General features: G+C 41.6%; 3 protein-coding genes across 3 annotated transcripts; all 3 read right to left on the bottom strand.

The window, feature by feature from the left end:
* Positions 1-6,931: 6,931 nt before the first annotated feature.
* On the bottom strand, positions 6,932-7,885 carry LOC140370269 (olfactory receptor 11A1-like). Its single transcript, XM_072457347.1, has one exon. The coding sequence runs from the start codon at positions 7,883-7,885 to the stop codon at positions 6,932-6,934; it is 954 nt and encodes a 317-aa protein (XP_072313448.1).
* A 6,079-nt stretch (positions 7,886-13,964) lies between these two features.
* LOC140370261 (olfactory receptor 4B13-like) lies at positions 13,965-14,897 on the bottom strand. The gene has a single exon (XM_072457333.1). The coding sequence runs from the start codon at positions 14,895-14,897 to the stop codon at positions 13,965-13,967; it is 933 nt and encodes a 310-aa protein (XP_072313434.1).
* A 5,542-nt stretch (positions 14,898-20,439) lies between these two features.
* Positions 20,440-21,375, bottom strand: LOC140370252 (olfactory receptor 11A1-like). The gene has a single exon (XM_072457322.1). It carries the CDS (start codon positions 21,373-21,375, stop codon positions 20,440-20,442), a length of 936 nt encoding a protein of 311 aa, XP_072313423.1.
* Positions 21,376-21,707: the final 332 nt, after the last annotated feature.

Below are 21,707 nucleotides of genomic sequence, written 5' to 3'. Positions count from 1 at the left end.
TATTTTTGGAAATTTTGAAATTTAGACAAAAAAAACAAAAAACAAAACAAGAAACACGACCGTAGATCAAGAAAAAAAAAAAAAAATGAAAAATAACAATAATGGCACAAAAATATATGAATCCAACATTCAAGTTCCATTTAGACTAGATATAATATAGTTAAATATTTAAGAGTTTTTGTTTGGCATTTAAATAAGTCTTTCTTAAGGACAGAGGGCGGTGCCAGTAAGAGAGAAGTTCAGTTTTTGTACATTCAGTATATATAGTACATATAATAAGACATCATCTGCAGCAGGCAATTTTATGTTCTGTCCCATCAATTGAAACCCTATAAATTATTTCTAATATATTGGGGCAATGGTTCCAAGTACAAATCTAACATCAGAGGGGACCAAGCACAACCCTGCCTCACCCCTATTTCCAATTTGAGTGAGTCAAGTTTAGTTTTGATTCTTGATGTTTGGCTCGTGGCGTGGGCTGCCAATTAGTCCTGCCATGTATCAATCATAGAACGTACGTACTACACAGCTGCAGCCTCGTTCTGGCTCGTCCACATGAGAGCAGCATGTTTCCCCATGTCTAAGCGCTTGGATAATCATAATATAGTTCCCTCAGTGTACGGGACAAAATTGAGACAGAGAAAGACAGTCGGAGCTGGATCAGAAGAGACGGAAATCTAAGAGGGATGAGAGATGCGATGCGATCCGTCGTGCTAATAAACAAATGCACGTGTAGAAGTGAGGCTGTTGTGTAGGTCCACACGGGGGGAGTGCACACGCGCACTTCCGCTCGAGTTCTCAAATCGGCAAAAAATCGTCCATTACGCCTTTAATCTCCCACCTCCCAACCCTAGCGTCTTCTGTTCATCACTCCAACTGGTCCAGTCCATCAAGTCGCTGCTCCACTTTGATATGCCGTTCCTTCAGCTGGTTTTGGGGGTTACTTTAACCTGTTACCATCCACCTATTTTGCCCTGTGCACAATGGTTGAACATACCCAAATGGCATTGCTTATTAAAAGAGGATCTTACGGCCCACATGCAAGTGTGATTCATCATTTGAAACCTTAGGCCTTATAGTTTCTGCAGATGTGCATATGAACATGTTTTGTAGGCATCGGCGCGGAGAATGCACGGACATCGGCGCGGAGAACGGCGAGGAGAACGGCGCGGAGAATGTGCAGACTTTGTCGCGGACATCGCTGCAGACAACGCCGTGGAGAATGCGCGGACATCGGCGCAGAGAACGAGCGGACATCGCCGCGGACAACGCATGGAGAACAAGCAAACATCGCCGCGGACAACGCGTTGACCACGCGCGGAAAATGCACGGACATCGGCACAGACAAGGTGACGCAACGCCTGATTAAATTGTCAGGGCTTCAGAACTCACACTACAGAAGCCCAAACATGAACAAAACATCATTTTTTAGTCTCGCCGGAATATTGTCCATTTGTAATGGTCCTGAGCATGACATGCTTCATTGTGTGCATATGCTGTTCACTGTACATGATGTTTATCTTGTTGTCAACAACTGTGTAAAGTTTCAGATCTCTGGGAACAGGCATTTTGGTGCTGTTGACCTTTTTGTATCAAAAAGTATATTTGTTACTTATCCAAATATGTGCCAACTGTGCCAAACTGTTTTACTACAATTTTAGCTCCTCTATGATCATAAAACATACATTTTGATGTTTTGTAGGCCACTAATACCTATTATAACTGCTAAAAACAATGTATGTGTAAATGTGTAATTACCCATTTTTATTTTTGTATTGGTATAATAATACATATATCTAACAAAATGCGCGTCCAAAAGGCTGACAAAATCAGAGAACGTGATGCATAAAATCTAGTCACCTCCTGCCAAAAAATCTGGCTCTTGACTGCTTTACGCATCTGAATAGAGACAATTCTGTGTGAAGGAGCCCTAAGTCCCGCCCATCATTCGACGGAAGCGGTGCGTTTTTTTTTTTGCGAAGGCTGTAAAAAACAAACCCGTGGATGTTCTCATTCTGTAGCTAACAGTCTGAGGAAAAGATCAATGCCACACACCATCTTATAAGTCAAACAGGTCCTTTGTTATGGACGGAGAAATGCGCCGGACGAGTGTTCATCATGAATATTGTTTTTCTATGGATCCTTATGGACAGACTGAGTACAAGAATATACAGAATTAAAGCCGATTCGTCCGTCATAAAAAGCAAACAGGACATGCGTTTGTAAAAGTTGAGACTTTCTCACAAACTATTGGCAATTGCTTCTTGGGGCAAATTATTCAATGTAAATCAATGACATAGTCGTTTTGTTGAGAAAATAACCTTTAAAATTATGTATAACTTAAAAATAAAAGTGATGATGTAATAGAACTTTTGTAATTTGGTAACTGCGCGCCGTTGCACAGGTGGATGGTAACAGGTTAAGGCAAGTGGTTCTCCCCCCCAGCTTGACGAGTTTCTCCACTTCATCTGCGAGTTTGTATGACTTCGGCTGTTTTGTTTTTGATCAATACCGTTTGGATTGCTGTCTTCCTTTTGGACCATCCAGGTTCAGTACTATCCAGTCCGATGACCCTGCAGTCATTGACACCACCAACAAATACATTCAGAACATTGATTCCCAAGGCGAAACCGTCATTGACCCCATTTCCTCCATTCTCAACTACCACGTTCCACACCTGAGCCCCCGCTCTGACTGACCTCCTCTTCCTACTAGACCTACTACAGCTTCCGCTCCTTCCATTATGGCTTCAATCGACTTCAAATAGACTTCCAGTCTATTTATCGGTACTTAAAGCCTACCCGAGCAGCATCAACATATTTTTAACAACATTTCACCGTTCTACAAAGAGACCAAGCGAGGATGCTTGTTAAAAGCTTGCATAGGCATGTTCCTTTCGTTGTCCGCGGCGACAGCAATGACCCTGCCCATCAAAACTGTCTTAGCTGCATCCCAGAGAATGCATGGAGAAACTTCACCATTGTAATTTTCCTTTACATAAGTCTCAATGTCGTTTGATATTAGTTTTCTAAATTGAGTGTCACTGAGTAGACGAGCGTTAAATCTCCAGTGTGATTTATGTTTCTATTTCAGATTTACAGTGAAGTTTATTACAGAAAGTGAGGTCAATTCCTTGGGCAGCATAATAGTTCCTTTGACAAGTAAAAATCTGCCATCTTTAGCTTTGTGGTAAAAAAAAATCAGTTCAAAGGCTATTCTGCTTGAGATCAATATGGCCACACCCTTCTTATGTTTGGTCCTGTATGAGGAACAGTAAAGTCTATTATAACCATTTTTGTTAAGTTTTCATGTTCTAAGTCATTTAAATGGGTTTCATGTCGGTATATATTTATTTTTTTATTTTCCCATATTTGTTGGTATCTTTGACTGTTTATTTGGACTCAATATGCCATTATTAACATTAAAATGTGTCATTCATAATCTTTCAGATGTCATTGTACTAACCGTGTTGAAATCATTCCTATTAAATTTGCTCATGTTCTGTTTGAACACAGCACAAAAACACAGGATTATAATAACTGAACATGATAGAAAAATAAAATGTCAAAAACATGCAAAGAGCCCACAGACTAATTCAAAAAGGGATCAGAAGAATGCCATTTTCTGGGTAAAAAACACCATCTATAACATTTTCACCTGGGTATTTACAAACCAAAGTTGGAACTGAAGGGGAAACCAAATATATCAACTTTACTATATTGTATTACCAACTATATTAACTTTACTAGATTGTAATACCAACAATATTAACTTAACGAGACTGTATTAAACTATATTTTGGTTTACGCTGAAATTATGAAGGGTTTACTCCTTACACACACAAGCGGACACATATCCCATTGTTCCTTTATGACACTCTCTGATAAGGAAGACACCTGTACAAGAGAAGCTGCAGAGCTCAAGGTCAACTGTGTGCGAAACGACGGCGAGTGGAAAAATACAGAGGAGAAGACCAACGAGGCATTACTTCATAATACATATACATAATACATATTGAAAGAGCACAAGGGTTTTTTGGCACGTCCGGACCGCCAGTGTAAGTCGCCATCACATTTGATAGGGACAGATGGTAAGCGCTCTGTTGATCTGTATTAGAATTGTACTAGCGGGGATTAAACATTTGATTCATTCTAACTATTCTGATTCTTGCCCTTTCTTTCTTAAATGAGCACACCAACAGAACACACTGATCCACATTGGGCAAATAGTCCACATTCTTCTCTCTCAGATGAGACTTTCACTGTATCAAGTTTTGCATTTCTTGACCACTCTCGCTGACTAGTCGTTGAATAAATAGACGTGGGGCTTGTTTGACCCAGGTTAGCTTACGGCGAAACTCAGAGGTGGGCCATCAGGGCCAGCAAGACCTTGTCTGCTAGCCTAAACATAATCAGAATATAATTTTAAAATATATATATTTTCCCACAAATATATATTAAATTATTCCCCAGAGTAAGAATTATACTCTTCATTTCATGGCTTTCCTCTTGGTTGCACTGCTTCTGCCCCAGGTTGAGATTTGGAGGCCTGGTCTTTATGTTAGATCTTTTATCCAATCATATTCAGCCATCATGTGTTACCAGGGATCTAAAATCTGCCGAGGCCTTCAGACTCAACAGTGCGGCGCTTGTAGCTTAAAGTGAAAGGAAATGAAAATTATGTCTCAACCAATCAGCTTTAGAGTTGGTTATTGTACGTCTGCTGCTGTTACACAGGAGCGAGCTAGCGGGTGTAACACGTGTACGTCTTTTGATTGGATCACCAATATTGAGAGGTAGGTCCTATGGGCGGGGCTATGCAGAACCGCAGAAGAGGAAACTGAATTTGATAGACAAATTAATCCGAGTACCAGGACACGCTTGATGGGCTATGTCTCTCGGCTGGCCTGGGAACGCCTCGGGATCCCCCCGGAGGAGTTGGAGGAAGTGTCTGGGGAGGGGGAAGTCTGGGAGTCCCTGCTTAGACTGCTGCCCCCGCGACCCGGCCCCGAATAAAGCGGAAGAAGATGTATGGATTCATCCGAGTACTACTAAACTGTTTTTTCAACCCACAATGTGGAAGGAGGAAAAGATATCGATTTGGTCGAGGATAAAATTATAACAACTTTCTCAAGACAAACTTTTCAGAAAAAGTTACACATTGTAAGGAGAGGTCACCCGACACCGACACTGCAAAGCCTGTCACAGGCGGGTTCATTCCCCACTTTCAAAGTTTGGAAATCGGCCCAGACAACACGTTGACAACGCGTGGATATCACAGCGGACAACGAGCGCGGAGAACGCGCTGACATCGGCACAGAGAACGGCGCGGAGAACGCGCGGAGAACAGCGCGGAGGACGTACGGACATCGCCGCAGACAACGCGCAGAGAACGCACGGACATCGGCACAAACAAGGTGACACAACGCCTGGTTAAATTGGATTTCTGTCTAAATGTATAGTGTCTAGAGCCATGTCATAAAAATGATGGTAATATGATGGTAATAAGAGGTGGATTCATTCGGGTGGGACTGTGTATGACCTCACTGAAGGCCCACCACTGGCGAAACGTCTGGACGCAGCCATGACACGCTGTTTGGAACCTCAGTCTTGGACACTGGTGCAGAGCCGGTTTGGGAGCTAGGGAGCGATGTGGCAAGGCAAAGCAATGCAAGTTTATCTATAGAGCAAAATTCAAACACAAGTTTTTCACACAAAAAGAAAAAAAATGCATCAAAATCATAAAGACATGACAGAAATCACAAAACGGTCAAGAAATAAAAGAGAAGAGTGTCATATGCACAGCTAATCAAAACTGTTTTCTAGCTTAGATTTGAACTTTGCCGGAGTAGAACCTGTCTCACATCTTCAGAAAGATTTTAGCTGCTTAAACTGAAAAACAGATTCCCCATGTTCTGACTTTGGGCACCAACAGGAGGCCAATCAATTTTTAGTCCTGACTCTGGCACCAGCAGGAGGCCGGCCCATGTTTTGTCCTGACTCTGGCACCAGCAGGAGGCCGGCCCATATTTAGTCCTGACTCTGGCACCAGCAGGAGGCCGGTCCATGTTTAGACCTGACTCTGGTCACCAGCAGGAGGCCGGTCCATGTTCAGTCCTGACTCTGAGCACCAGCAGGAGGCCTGTCCATTTTTAGTCCTGACTCTGGCACCAGCAGGAGGCCGGTCCATGTTTAGTCCTGACTCTGGCACCAGCAGGAGGCCGGTCCCTGAGGTCCTCAGAGTCCGAGATGGTTCATGTAACGTTGACATGTCCAATATGTACTTTGGTGCTAGGACATGGAGAGACTTGTACACAAGCAAAGCTGTTTTCAAGTTTATTCTCTGAGCCTGAAGCCAGTCCAGAGACCTGAGCGCAGGACTAATGGTACTTCCTGGTTCTAGTCAAGACCCAAGCAGCAGCGTTCTGGATGAGCTGCATCTGGACAAAAACCTTGATTTGTAGGTTATAGATCGAGACTCTGGAGGTGGCTGCTAACACGTTCCCATAAGGCTCATCCCAATGTGTATCATTCTGTCTCCAGTCAATTTACTCCGGTATAACTTGATTAAAAACTTTTTTGGATACTCTCTCTCATGCTTTAAATTATATTGATGAGACAACTTCCAGCAGTGTAGATTCTGTTCCATCAAGGCCGGCAATCTCCAATTCAAAAGAGAAACACAATAATGAGTATGAAGTTATTCACCTTTTATTTGTGTATTAACAATTATGTACAATATACAAGGTAGACATATTGTACAAAACAAAGAAAGACGTTTAGATGTGAAATAGGAATGTCAGAATATCAAACATCAGATACTAAAACTAGTATCAAAACAATACTCAATTTGATGCCACTCGATGTTGCGGAGACAGTGTCAGTTAATCGTCAATAATCTGTGTCTTTGCTTTTATTTATTCAGCAGCTCATTAGTGACTGACAACAGAATGTAGCAGACTCTTACTCAGCTTTCGAACTTTGGTGAGTTTGAATCCGTATATTAAAGGGTTGAACAGCGGCTGAACTGCCAGAAGATATAGTGATAAGACCAATTGGATCACACTGTGCACGTTCCTTAGGTCGAACCTGCTCTGCAAGACTTCAAACAACGATCCAAAAGAGAAATTGATGATGGAAGCCAGATGAGGCCCACATGTGCTCAGAACTTTCTGTCGCGTTTGCTTAGATCCTCTGAAACACTGCCTTAAAATACAGATATATGTGCTTACCATGAAAATCAAAGGCACAAAGACTGTGAGGACAGTTACAAAGAGTCCATAAATGTTGTTGATGGAAGTATCAGAGCAGGAAAGTTTGACAACAGAGTAGTTATTGCAGTAGACTTTAGAGATGCTGTGTTCACAGAGTTGTAAAAGCGACGTTAGTAAAACCAATACAAGTATCATAGCAAAAGAGTAGATCCAAGGAAAAGCGACCAGAAAGATCAGTTTGTTGGTTTTCATCCGTGTGCTGTACTGCAGAGGGAAGCATATGGCCAAATATCTGTCATATGAAAGAACAGCAGAAATCACAAACTCTGTCACAGCATAAAAGTGCAAGAGGAAGATTTGTACGAAGCAAAAATAAGTGGTGATGGTGTGGACATCCTGAGTAATCTGAAATAAAAGCATGGGAAACAACGCAGTGCTGCCAAAAAGCTCATTCATGAACAAACTACAGAGAAAAATGTACATGGGTTCATGCAGAGTCCTGTTCAAACATATGACAATGATGAGGAGCAGATTAGACAGTAATATCAGAACATAGACTGACAATACGATGAGAAAATACAGCCATTTTAAAAGCCCAAGGTCAACGTAGGCTCCCAGAGTGAAATGGGAACTGTGACTGGAGTTCAACATCGACCTTCTTTTGACAAACATGTTTCTTCAAACTAATGATTCATTCACACATATTATAGACAAAACAAAGTTCAAATGAAACCGTAATGTTATGTTAAAATCCAACACTTCACCTGAACAATGCAAATATGAAAAGAGAGTATCTTTGTAAGTCAGAGAAATGACAGCAGTGTTTACATGAAGGAAAAGCAGAGCGGATTCTGAACGGGCACAAAAGGGAGAAAACACATTCACACGAACAAAACACAGATAACTACAACATGAACGCCGGCTCTCAACCAAAACTAAATGAGTTCTGATCTAAACTAAAACAATAAATTAAAAGAATTCAGTAAAATAATATGTCAATCATGAAAATTTACAAGAAACAAACAAATTGCATGTGAGGACGTTATTTGAGATGAAGAGACACGACATCAAGAGAGTCCAAATGTCCCACTGACTGTAACGCCTCCTCTCTTATTTAAATACAGTCTGGTGTTTTTCCCATAAGGCACATCCAAATGTTTTTCATTCCGTCTCCAGTGAATTTACTCAGGGAAAACTTTATTGAGAACTTTTTAGAATGCTCCGTATTAAACTTTACATTATATTGATAAGAAATCTTCCAGCAGTGTAGATTCTTTTCCATCAAGGCCGACGATCTCCATTTCAAAAGAGAAACACAATAATGAGCAATGAGTGATTCACCTTTTATTTGTGTATTAACAATTATGTACAATATACAAGGTAGACATAATGTACAAAACAAAGAAAGAATTTTAGAAGTTCAGATGTGACATAAGAATGTCGGAATATCAAACATCAGATACTGATCGATTCTAGAACTAGTATCAAAAGAATACTCAATCCAAACATGTTATAATATGAAATAAAATTACATAGTGACAAAATGTGATCTTTTCAGTTCAATTGAATTACATTTATTTTTGTAACACCCAACATCACGGACCATAGGTGAGGGTAGAACGAAGATTGAAGTAAATCGGGAGCTTTGTCTTTAGACTCGGCTCCTTGTGATGCAGTCGATGCAGCGACTGCATCACTGCAGCTGCTGCACCGATCCAACTGTCAATCTCACGCTCCATCCTTCACTTACTCGTGAACAAGACCCCAAGATTTTTGAACTCCTCCACTTGGGGCAAGGACACCCCACCCACCTGGAGAGGGCAAGACACCTTTCTCCGGTTGAGAACCATGGCCTCGGATTTTGAGGTGCTGATTCTCATCCCAGCCACTTCACACTCGGCTCAAACCCTCCCAGTGCATGTTGCAGGTCCGGGTTTGATGGAGCATTCAGGACAAAATTCTCTGCAAAAAAAAAACTATGAACAGAATTGGTGACAAAGCGCAGCCCTGAGGAGTCCCACATGCCCTGGCAACAGGTCTGACTTACTGCAGCGAACACAGCTCCTGCTCCGGTCATACAGGGACAGGGCAGCCCTGAGCAAAGGGCCCCGAACCCCGTACTCCTGGAGCACACCCGACAGGACACCCCGAGGGACACGGTCGAAAGCCTTCTCCAGATCCACAAACCACATGTGACTGTGGCAAACTCCCATGAACCCTCGAGCCCCCGATGGAGTGTTTAGAGCTGGTCCAGTGTTCCACGACCGGGACAAAAAGCACATCATGGCGGCGCTTTAAGCTGACACACCCACACCTCTGCTGCAAGACGGCAAAAGAACAGTAAGAAGTGGCTTTAAAATCATTGTTTGACACACCTAATCACAAAGAGGAAGAATAAGGGATTTGTAAACAAGGAAGACTCAAGTCTGGCAACACTATGGGACCAAAACAAACAAAGCTAAACGCCTGCATCGCAAGCTAATTAAGGTAACAAGGCTAACATGGCTAGCTAGTGACTTTTGTGCATCGGACGGTGGAGAGAATATAACTAAACTAAACTAACTTATTGCTCAAGATGTCCAAAATAGGACTCTGAAGTAGCCGCTGAGCTGAAAGCAGCGGGAGTAACAGGAGCAGGCATGGACGAAGTCGAGCAATACGTTTCCAATAATACGGATGGTCTGCAGACAGTAAGGGCCCAGATGAAGGCGCTGTGGGTGAGTTTTATAAAGAGGGCAGATATGTACGGGTTGAAAGAAAAATTGATGGAAAGATTTTCACTCTTTTAAAAGTGTATGTTCCACCAGGGGGCGATATCACTTTATATGCTGATGTCGTGGACCTGATTGTGAACCACTCTGAGGGAACCCTAATCTGTGGAGGCGATTGGAATCTTAACATACAGTCTAAATTAGATGTGTCGAGCTCAAGAGGCGCATATTCAGTGACATATCATGTGATCCTGCTGAGAAAGGCTTTAGTCTAGTGAAAGTGATCAATTTGTCGACCTGACCATGAATTCTCTGAAGTTTGCTCTCCGTTAAAAACAAATCAAATCAAATCAATTTATTTTTGTAAGGCCCAAAATCACAACAACAGTTGCCTCTGAGGGCCACAGGGAGAAATGAATCAACAATGTCTGTGGTGGCGATGGAGTCAGACAATGTCTGTGGTGGCGAGGGACGATGTCCCAGGTCCTCTGTCCTTAGACTCTCCTTCTCGGCCAGGAAAAACTACAAAAAAAACCTCTTTGGGAAAAAAGCGTAGAAACCTGGAGGAGTTCCAGTGAAGGAGAGATCCGACTCTCACAGACGGACAGACGGACACGAGGAGACTGGAGCTGGACCCACTCTTCAGGCAGAAGAGGGACCGTCTGAGTCGAGCTGGACCCACTCTTAAAACAGAAGTTAATTAGGCCAAAGCGCGCCTCCCCATGGTACAACGAAGAACTGCGTTCACATAAACAAAGAGTTAGAACATGATAAAGACCCTTTGGCCCCTCCCACACAGAAGAATCTCTAAAAGCGTGGAAAAGCTAATACTGTCCTATAAGCAGGCTCTGTAAGGCCCAAGCCAGATACTATTCACATCTAATAGAACCCTACTGTGGTGGGCTCTGAACCCTGCTGTGGTGGGCTCTGAACCCTGCTGTGAGGGCTCTGAGCCCTGCTGTGGTGGGCTCTGAACCCTGCTGTGGTGGGCTCTAAACCCTGCTGTGGTGGGCTCTGAACCCTGCTGTGGTGGGCTCTGAACCCTGCTGTGAGGGCTCTGAGCCCTGCTGTGGTGGGCTCTGAACCCTGCTGTGGTGGGCTCTAAACCCTGCTGTGGTGGGCTCTAAACCCTGCTGTGGTGGGCTCTGAACCCTGCAGTGGTGGGCTCTGAACCCTGACTGGAAAACTTCAAATAATGTATTGTCCTGTAGATGGCGACAATGGTGTTAAACTACAACTTTTTCCAAGGATTTTAGAGACAAAGGGAAGATTTGAAATAGGTCTGTAGTTTACCAATAGGTCATGATCTAGGTTAGGCTTTTTCAAAAGCGGTTAATGACTGCATGTTTGAAGGACTGTTGAACATAAGCACTTTTTTAGTATATGTTTGAAGTATTTATTATATTAAGAATAGAATCTATAATTAGGGGCAGAATATCTTTGAGGAGTCTGCTTGGAATCGGGTCTAGGACACAGGTCGAGGTTTTAAGAGGACATAATGGCTGAATTTATCTGCTCGATCAACAGCTGTGAACCTTTCTAAATTTACTGATGGATTTATATGGGACATTAGTTTTACAGCTTGGGCTTGTTCACGGATAGGGTTATCAACCCTCGAAAAGCTGCTGGACCAGACGCTGTCACTCCTGCTACCGTAAGACACTGTGCAGGCGAGCTGGCCCCTGTCTTAACTGACATTTGTTAACACCTCCTGGAGTTATGCCATTTCCCAGCTTCAAGTCGTCCATCATTGTCCCTATCCCCAAAAAGCCCTCAGGCAGGAGGCCACTCCGCTCAGGCAGGAGGCCACTCCCCTCAGGCAGGACGCTATGGTCCATCCGGACCAGAACCTCCCTCCACAAGTGTGTCAATCACATGTCCAAATATGAGAAACCAAAAAGGAGTTTTGTTCATAGTTATCTACCGACCTCCTGGTCCCTATTCAGAGTTTTTTGACTTTATATCAAACTTAGAGTTAGCCTGGGATAAAATAGTTATAGCTGGAGCCTTTAATATCCACGTGAACGTGAGTGATGACTCTCTCAGTAATGCCTTCAGTGCCCTGTTAGAAATCGATTTATTCAATTTAATTTGTAACGCCAAAATCACAACAGCAAAAATATATAAAGTGCTGTGAAGTCAGTGCATTGATGAAATAAAATGCAAATTCTGTCTCACATTTATATGTTTTTATTTAATAGTATTTTCAACTAGAAAATTTGCAACGGCTGAAGCTATTGCTAGAGTGTCTGCGTCTCTCCCTCTCCCCCCATCTCCCTCTCACTCCCTCCCTCTCCCCCTCCCTCTCCCCCTCCCTCTCACTCCCTCCCTCTCTCTCGAGATCGTGGTCAAACCTCTGTAAGTACTTCACAGGCTCATGTCCATGACACAGAGGAGCCAGTCAATGCCGCGATGGAACTTGATCTAAGTGACCAATTGGGCAAGCCCAGTAAGCAGGTGAACAATGCCATAGAGGAACCTGGACTGATTTAGTCTAACACTTTTGGTGTGATTGTACTTCCTCCTCTTTATTTTCCTGCCTCTGGACAGGCGAAGTCTCTTTATTTATAATCACGAATAAACGTGATTATTTTACATAATCATGTTCAGTATACAATTATATAATTAGAGTATATATATTGCATCGATGTATATAAAACACAAGATAATCTTACCTGTTGTTGACAGAGATCCCAAACTACTAAAGAATAAAGCCTAAAGAATAAAGTCTACCTCTCTCCCTCTCCCCCTCTCCCTCACCCTCCCCCCCCCCCCTCCCTCTCTCTCTCTATCTCTCGCTCGACTGGCTCCATCACAAAATTCTAAAGAATAAAGCCTAAAGAATAAAGTCTAAAGAATTCCGCAGACACTCAATGCCCAAATTCATTTAAATGGGGAAAACTAATACTTTTGAAAAGTTGTTCAAATATCAAAAGTAATAGCACACGCACTACTGTGAAAGCGATCATAATGAGGTATAACATGTTGAAATCGGTTGAAGCGTTAAGGAGTTGAAACTGGCTAAATGGAAAATCATGGAAAATATGATAATAAAAAATATGTGAAATACAAGAACATATAGTGTCTGCGTGACATCACGCAGACACTCAATCAATCAGCCTATATTTACAGAGCCCAAAAGTGACCAAAGTGCTTCACAGTAAAAAAATCAAGGCAATAGAAAACATAAAACAAAGTAAAAACAAACCAAATAATACAAAATACTAAATAAAGTCTCACTACATTAGAGAGTGTTAAAAGCCAGTCTGAATAAAGAAGTTTTAAGCCGAGATTTAAAAAGGTTAAAATCTGTGACGGTGCGCATGTCGGGGGGCTTTTTTCCATGGGCGCATGTTGGGGGGGCTCATGTCGGGGGCCTCATGCTGGGGGGCTCATGTCGGGGGCCTCATGCTGGGGGGCTCATGTCGGGGACCTCATGCTGGGGGGCCCATGTCGGGGGGCCTCATGCTGGGGGGCTCATGTCGGGGGCCTCATGCTGGGGGGCTCATGTCGGGGGGCCCATGCTGGGGGGCCCATGTCGGGGGGCCTCATGCTGGGGGGCTCATGTCGGGGGCCTCATGCTGGGGGGCTCATGTCGGGGGGCTCATGTCGGGGGCAGTCTGTTCCAGAGTCTGGGAACAGCGACAGAGAAGGCTCGATCACCCCAGAGTTTGAGTCTCTGGCTCTGGTGACGTCCAGCAGAAGCTGATTTGTCGACCTTAGAGTCCTGCTTGGGTTTCAGACGGACAGAAGCTTGGCCAGATAAGGAGGTGCCAGGCCATTTAGAGCTTTTAAACAAAAAGTATATTTTTAAAATCGATTCTAAAAGGTACTGGAAGCCAATGGAGAGCAAAAAGAACCGGGGTGATGTGCTGACGTCTGGTGTTCGATTTAGACTGGCAACTGGTGGACAGCGACAAAAACGAACATTGCAATAGTCTACTCTTGAGATGATAAAGGTATGAATAGTCCTTTATTTCAACTTTCTGAGTAAAATTAAATACAATCTGTGTCTTTGCCTTAATTGGTTCAGCAGCTCATTAGTGACTGAAAACAGAACGTAGCAGACTCTTACTCAGCTCTCGAACTTTGGTGAGTTTGAATCCGTATATTAAAGGGTTGAACAGCGGCTGAACTGCCAGAAAATACAGTGATAAGATCACTTGGATCACACTGTGCACGTTCCTTAGGTCAAATCTACTCCCTATGATTTCAAATAGCGATCCAAAAGAGAAATTGATGATGGAAGCCAGATGAGGCCCACATGTGCTCAGAGCTTTCTGTCGCGTTTGCTTAGATCCTCTGAAACACTCCCTGAAAATACAGATATATGTGCTTACCATGAAAATCAAAGGCACAAAGACTGTGAGGACCGTTACAAAGAGTCCATAAATGTTGTTGATGGAAGTATCAGAGCAGGAAAGTTTGACAACAGTGTAGTTAGTGCAGTAGACTTTAAAGATGCTGTGTTCACAGAGTATTAAACACGACGATAGTAAAACCAGTACAAGATGAACGACAAAAGAGTAGATCCAAGGAAAAGCGATCAGAAAGAACAGTTTGTTGGTGTTCATCCGTGTGCTGTACTGCAGAGGGAAGCATATGGCCAAATATCTGTCATATGAAAGAACAGCAAGAATCACAAACTCTAGGGCACCATAAAAGTGGACGAAGAAGATTTGTAGAAAGCAAAAATAAGTGGTGATGGTGTGGACATCCTGAGTAATCTGAAATAAAAGCATGGGAAACAACGCAGTGCTGCCAAAAAGCTCATTCATGAACAAACTACAGAGAAAAATGTACATGGGTTCATGCAGAGTCCTGTTCAAACATATGACAATGATGAGGAGCAGATTAGACAGTAATATCAGAACATAGACTGACAATACGATGAGAAAATACAGCCATTTTAAAAGCCCAAGGTCAACGTAGGCTCCCAGAGTGAAATGGGAACTGTGACTGGAGTTCAACATCGACCTTCTTTTGACAGACATGTTTCTTCAAACTAATGATTCATTCACACATATTACACACAAAACAAAGTTCAAATGAAACCGTAATGTTATGTTAAAATCCAACACTTCACCTGAACAATGCAAATATGAAAAGAGAGTATCTTTGTAAGTCAGAGAAATGACAGCAGTGTTTACACAAAACAACAACAATAACAAAACACAGATAACTACAACATGAACGCCGGCTCTCAACCAAAACTAAATGAGTTCTGATCCAAAATAAAACAATAGATAAAAGGAATTCAGTAAAATATTATATAAATCATGAAAATGTACAAGAAACTAACAAATTGCATGTCCAGTGAGGACGTTATTTGAGATGAAGAGACACGACATTAAGAGAGTCCAAATGTCCCACTGACTGTAACGCCTCCTCTCTTATCTAAATACAGTCTTGGATGTGCCTTATGGGAAAAACACCAATGTTTTTCCTTCTGTCTCCAGTGAATTTGCTCAGGTAAATGTATTGATATGAAATAAAATTAAAGGGACAAAACTTAACCTTTCCTGAACAGTTTTAGTTTCATCTTGTGTTTTATCTACAGTAGAGTAGTATAATACATAATAACATAAAGAAAGTTATTATGTGTTGATTGACACCTTTTTTTTTTACTGGAGTAACTTTTTATTTTAGAGAATTTTACATTTTCACCAAAAAACAAAACAAAAACAAAACAAGAAACATGACTGTAGATCAAGACAAGAAAAAAAATTATTAAAAAATAATAATAACAACAGAAATCATGAAAAATAGTCCCATTTAGTCTCTAAGATTATTGATGGCTCTTTATGGACGAGCAGCACCTAAATATTTAAGGCATTTAAATAAGTAAGTCAGTCTAAAGGACAGAGGGGGGCGCCAGTGAGAGAAACTTTACGTTTTTTTACATTCAGTTTGTATCCAGACACTGGACCAATATCAGGAAGGAAATGCATCTTATTAGGTATGGACATTTCTGGTTTGGTAAACTATAGCAGGACATTATCTGCAGCAGGAAATTTTATGTTCTGTCCCTTCAATTGAGACCACATAGATCAGGGGTGTCAAACTCATATTGGGCCGTGGGCCGAATTTGGACGCTCAAGCTGGGTCGCGGGCCGAACATAACGTAAAACATAAAACAATAAAAAATATAAGAAATAAATAGCTTCATATAGCTTACGCTGTTTTTGAAGCAATTACTGGATCAATTAAAAGAAATTACAAACACGTTTGTTCTCATAAACTGAAATGTATTTAGAAAAACAAGTGTAATTTTACCAACACTGTGCTTCAGTTTATGTGCATCACAACTTCAGAGTTGATCTACAGAAATAAACATTTAATCTATTATTAAATATTGTTAAATAGGTATTTGGAACTGAAAAATATTGTATTTGACTTTATAACAAAATAAACTTCTCAAGATCTAAAAAACCTTTTAAATGTAACATTTCCACGTCTGTGTAGTTCTCTGTAGTTCTCTCTTCACCTGAACTGACTCACCACTAAATACAAACAAACTTGGGAGCGTTTAAATAAGGAGATTAAGTTTCGCCTCTGGCCTTGAAAATATAGAATAAGTGCAGTGTTCCATCAAACCAAACTCTTTTGTCAAATCATGGGCCAAATATTATGTACAAAATAAAACAATAAAAATATAAGAAATAAATAGCTTTCTTACAGCTTAGTAATAGTAATAGTTGTGAGACTGTTGCACAAATGTGCAGCAGGTGAAAGACTGAGTCCATATTCATGCAGCAGCAGGAACAGGAACATGGACTTTTGATGTGATTTATGATGTGAAATGTTCATATCACCGACGTGTTTCTGCTCGAACATGAGTATAACTATTTTCATAGTTTAAGCTGATCTTGGTGACAAATGATTCATGTAGTGACTCAAATGAGGTCATTGTGTTTGTGTTCAGTCACATTAGTGTGTCACAGTCATGTTCATACTTTATTACACTCTGACCTGTGTTTTTACCTGTGGCTCCTGATCTGTCCAGGTTTGTAGAGGTTTGGATGTTTTCCTCAGAGCATCATCATAGAAGTTAGTTTTCTTGTTAGCTCCACATTAGCTACACTTTTAGCACAACTCTAACATCCACAAAACCTTTTCCTTTCTTTCTTCCACGTGTTTCCTAAACCACACACGTCTGTCCTCGCTCAGATCTCTGCTCTGAGGTGTGTAAGTGCTGTAAAGTGTGCAAACCCTCTGCACTTCTCCCTCGGCAGCACACACGGCAGTGAAGGGCCGCGCGGGGAGGGGCAGCCACCAGCGGCATTGTGGGACGTGTAGTTTTAGCGCTAACAACGGTTACGGATGTAACTACGGTTCTATGAACGAAAAAAAAAAAAAAAAGTTTCAAATTTAATATGAACTCAAAATGTTTGGCAGGCCGGATTATAACATCTGGCGGGCCGGATCCGGATCCATATGTTTGACACCCCTGACATAGATTGTGTCCGCTTGTCAAATATGTTGGGGCAATGGTTCCAAGTACAAAGTGAACAACAGAGGGGACCAAGCACAACCCTGCCTCACCCCATTTCCAAAGTCAGTGAGTCTGTCAAGTGACTGTTAGTTTTAATTCTTGATGTCGGGCTCTCGTAAAGAGCGCAACATCATATATATTAAATTATATATATATGAAATACGGATAGGCATTTAAATAAACAAGGCCAGTTAACAGAATCAAAACCAGCGTCCAGAGATGTATTACAGCTTTGTTTTGTTGTTTTTGTATATGATTCATTGTCTTGTGTTTGTCGTTTGTTAATAAATCCTGTCTGATCATTGTGGATTAAATTTGGGAGTATTTGTTCCATTATTTCGGACAAGACTGAGGTGTATATACCACACCATTTGCATGTTTGTTCTCTCTACCTGTTGTTTTCTAAGCTTCCAAGATACAGGAACAGTGAAGTCTATTATAATCAAAATCAGAATAGGTTTATTGTCATTGTCAATGAACAGATTTCACAAACAAAAGAACTTGTCATGGTGATTCAGTGCAACATCCTCAGCCGATCACCTACTCAGCAGAGGGCGCTGTAGTCTCTGTTTGACCCTGGCTGTGGCTCCAGCGTACCACGCGGTGATGGAGGAGGTGATGGAGGCGGTGAGGATGGAATTTTTTGTTGGTGATTGTTTGCAGAAATTCCATAACAATGTTGGCGTCACGAACAGGATCCTTCGTCTGGTGGTCTGTCGTTCATGGGCCGTGTGACGCAGCATTTGGCCAGCCTCGTTCAACTATTGAGACGTGAGGGCTGCCTCACAAGAACTGGGACGTCAACACTGGTGCTAGGACTCAAAACGAATATATTGGGGTGAGTTGTCATTTTCAATTCTGTCGATAGATAATTTTTTTTGGCATTTCTTTTGTCCGGACAGAAGAAGAAAAAAAAAGGGGGGGGGGCTATCTTCAGCGCCTAGGTTTGAATTGAAAATATTAAAAACAAAAAAACAAAACAAAGAAACACTCATTGCAATTGGGAATACACACAAAATATTTCATTTGGATCTGTGCCGCACATTGCTGCCAGTGACTTTAGCTGGTGTCTGAGGAGGATTAGTCTGTTTTGACAGCACACTCGAGGATTGTCAAGAGCAAGAGGCCAGGAGAATCCACTCACCTAACTAAAAGCACATTTAAAAGTTAGCTGTACTAGAGTTTTGCCTGGGGCAAGTACTTTAGCGAGTTGTGTACACTAAACTAGGAGTGGAAGGTACGTTAGGGATCATCTCAAAATGGGTTGAAGCTGAAAAGGCTTAATTTTTTGTCTTGGGGGGGGGGGTTAGTTTAGTTAGTAGAAGTTAGTTTTCTTGTTAGCTCCACATTAGCTACACCCGTCTTTTTGTTGCTTTGAAGCTTCAATACATCGTTGTGGCAGTAATTGTTTTGAAATGCTAAAAAACTCTATCAGCAACGAGCATTAGGCCAACATTAGGCAGCGGGTGCGTGGGCGGATGCGTGCGCGGATGCGGATGCGACATGACAATAATTGATCAATATCAACACACGGGAGAGGGGGGTTTTGACAGGAAACATTAGTTTCTCACTCCCTCATCCTCTTGAGACTATCTCAATGTGGTCATCTCACAATCTCAGTTGAATGGGATGGTCATAGGGCCCGTGGACCATGGGGATTGAGTAAACAAACATTTGCGACAGGTGAAATTATTTGGAGAGTTCATAACTTCTACTGATAAACTTACCAAAGGATGTTCAGGGATGTTCACTAGAGGTGAGTCTTTTCAGCTTCAACCCATTTTGAGATGATCCCTTAGCACAACACAGACGTGTGGATTGGCTAGAGATGTCCGGAAAAAACAAAATCAATCCAAGAGTGATATGCAAATCCCAGAGACACCAGTAAATCTCATAATGTCAAATATATTGGAGCAAGAAGCTTAGAATGTCTGTCTTTTTGTCAGAGAAATATGGGTTTCCAGTGGGAAGAACTCTAAGCATGAATCAAATTGCAAACCTTAGAATAAACTTAGATATAAGATATAAGATTCAGCAAAAGGAAAATGGGAAAAAACTAAATAAAAATTAAAAGTTTAAGATGTAAGTTCTCTAGTTTAAGGGCCGCCACCTGATTTTAATTTTAAATTAAATTACATTAAAATCTCATAAATCTTTTATTGCCTCAACAAATTGCATAGTGTCCCTTTTAAGAATAATAGATTTTATTCAAAAGCAAATATTCTGAGGATACAAATGAGAGAGACCTGAAATAGACCGAATGAATCAAACCAGCAAAAGTTTTCATTTGAATAAACAGAAACAAAGATGACATAGCATTTCACACCCCACTTACTCTTTTGTTTGTTTTGTTTTTGTCACTATCTCTTTCTGAGATCCCACTGCAAGCACTCCAGGCTCCAAGGCCCCTGCACGATAGAGGGTCACGCCTCCTGTGGACCGGACACTGGAGGAGACCGACCTCACCCAGACCACTGCCTCACCCGCACCCAGACCACTGCCTCACCCGCACCCAGACCACTGCCTCACCCGCACCCAGACCACTGCCCGCATCCTTTGCCAACACACCCTGGACAGTCATATGCATGAAATGCATATATTCTAACTTGTTTTGTAGGTCAAACAACTGATACTAATCGATACTAAAAGTAGTATCAAAACTAGATATGGAATTTGCACATGTGAAAAAAAAGTGCAGTTATTTTGTGTTGAAATTGTAATTCTATTATCATTTTGGTATCTATTCCTATACTATTCCTTAGGCTTCCTTACCAATTTGAGATTTTAGTATTGTGACAACACTACTGTGCAATGTTCATACTGAAAATAAAAAATAATGACATAAGATACTAAACTTGTAAATGTTTTAGAATGAATTTAAAGTACCATTAACAAGAGCAAAAGCTTTACAGTATATGCTGAAATGCATTGAATTTGTGAATTACCAATGATTTTATAATGAGCAAAGAATGGAAATAAATGATATTTGCTTTTACACATATCATTATTGAAGCCACAACTCACTGATGACTGAGAGCAGAACGCAGAAGAGTTCTACACAGCACTCGGACTTTGGTGAGTTTGAGTCCGTATATTAAAGGGTTAAACAGCGGCTGAACTGCAAGAAAATACAGTGATAAGACCACTTTTAGCGCACTGTGCACGTTCCTTAGGTCGAACCTGCTCTGTAAGACCTCAAAACACACTCCAAAAGAGAAGTTAATGATGGAAGCCAGGTGAGGCCCACATGTGCTCAGAGCTCTCTGCTGCGTCTGCGTGGACGCCCTGAAGCACACCTTCAAAATGCGAAGATAAGTGTAGAAAATCATGCTCAGAGGACCAAGAACGACAACTGACGTAATTATGAGTCCGTATATGTTGTTGAGTTTTGTTTCAGAACAGGCCATTTTTACAATAAAGTAGTTGTCACAGTAGACCTTAGGAATGACGTTATTACACAGCTTTAGTGGAATACTTAATACAATAAGGAGAAGAATAGATATGAATGGGTAAAACCAGGAAAACGCTAAAAGCAGGAAGACTTTATTGAAGTTCATCTGAGTGCTGTACTGCAGAGGAAAGCAGATGGACAGGTAGCGATCATACGACATGATGGCTAACGTCAGAAACTCTACTGAAACATACGAGTAGATGCAGAAGATCTGAACGAAGCAAAATTGAGGCAAAACGGTGTGAAAGTCCACGGGAATCTGAAACAAAAGCAAGGGGAACAAGGCTGTGCTGCCATAAAGTTCGTTCATGAACAAACTGCAGAGGAAAATGTACATGGGTTCATGTAGAGTTCTGTTCAAACATATGACGACGATGAGGAGTAGGTTGGACAGTAATATCAGAACATAGAGTGACATAACCATGACGAAATACAGCCACCTCAAAGGCCCCGTGTCAATGTAGGCTCCCAGCGTGAAACCGGAAACCTGACTGAAGTTTGACATCGTCTTTCTTTTGACAGACATACATTTGTGCCAACAGACTCAAAAACTGCAAGTTGACAAACAGTTAAAAATTATAACTACGACTACATTAAAATCACGTGCTGTCCCGAGGACATCGCCTGCAAATATCACGAGAACATTACAAAAGCAGAGATAACGATGTGACTAATGACTGAAGCTATCGACTTTAAGGGTTTATATGAAGCTACTACACTTTTCGTCTTGGGTTAAATCAAATACAATTCTAAAACATGAATCGCATCTGCAGCAGGAACGGGAACTGGCCCTCGTTATATCCCTGAACACAGTGACTCTAAGGATTTCATCAGCAT

The sequence above is a fragment of the Eucyclogobius newberryi genome, unplaced genomic scaffold (genome assembly GCF_026437365.1).
Source record: "Eucyclogobius newberryi isolate DKJ021-1_F unplaced genomic scaffold, fEucNew1.0.hap1 SCAF_10, whole genome shotgun sequence".
Lineage (NCBI taxonomy): Eukaryota > Metazoa > Chordata > Actinopteri > Gobiiformes > Gobiidae > Eucyclogobius > Eucyclogobius newberryi.
Note: the sequence above shows the minus strand (reverse complement) of the source record. Positions and strands in the feature narration are given on the sequence as shown.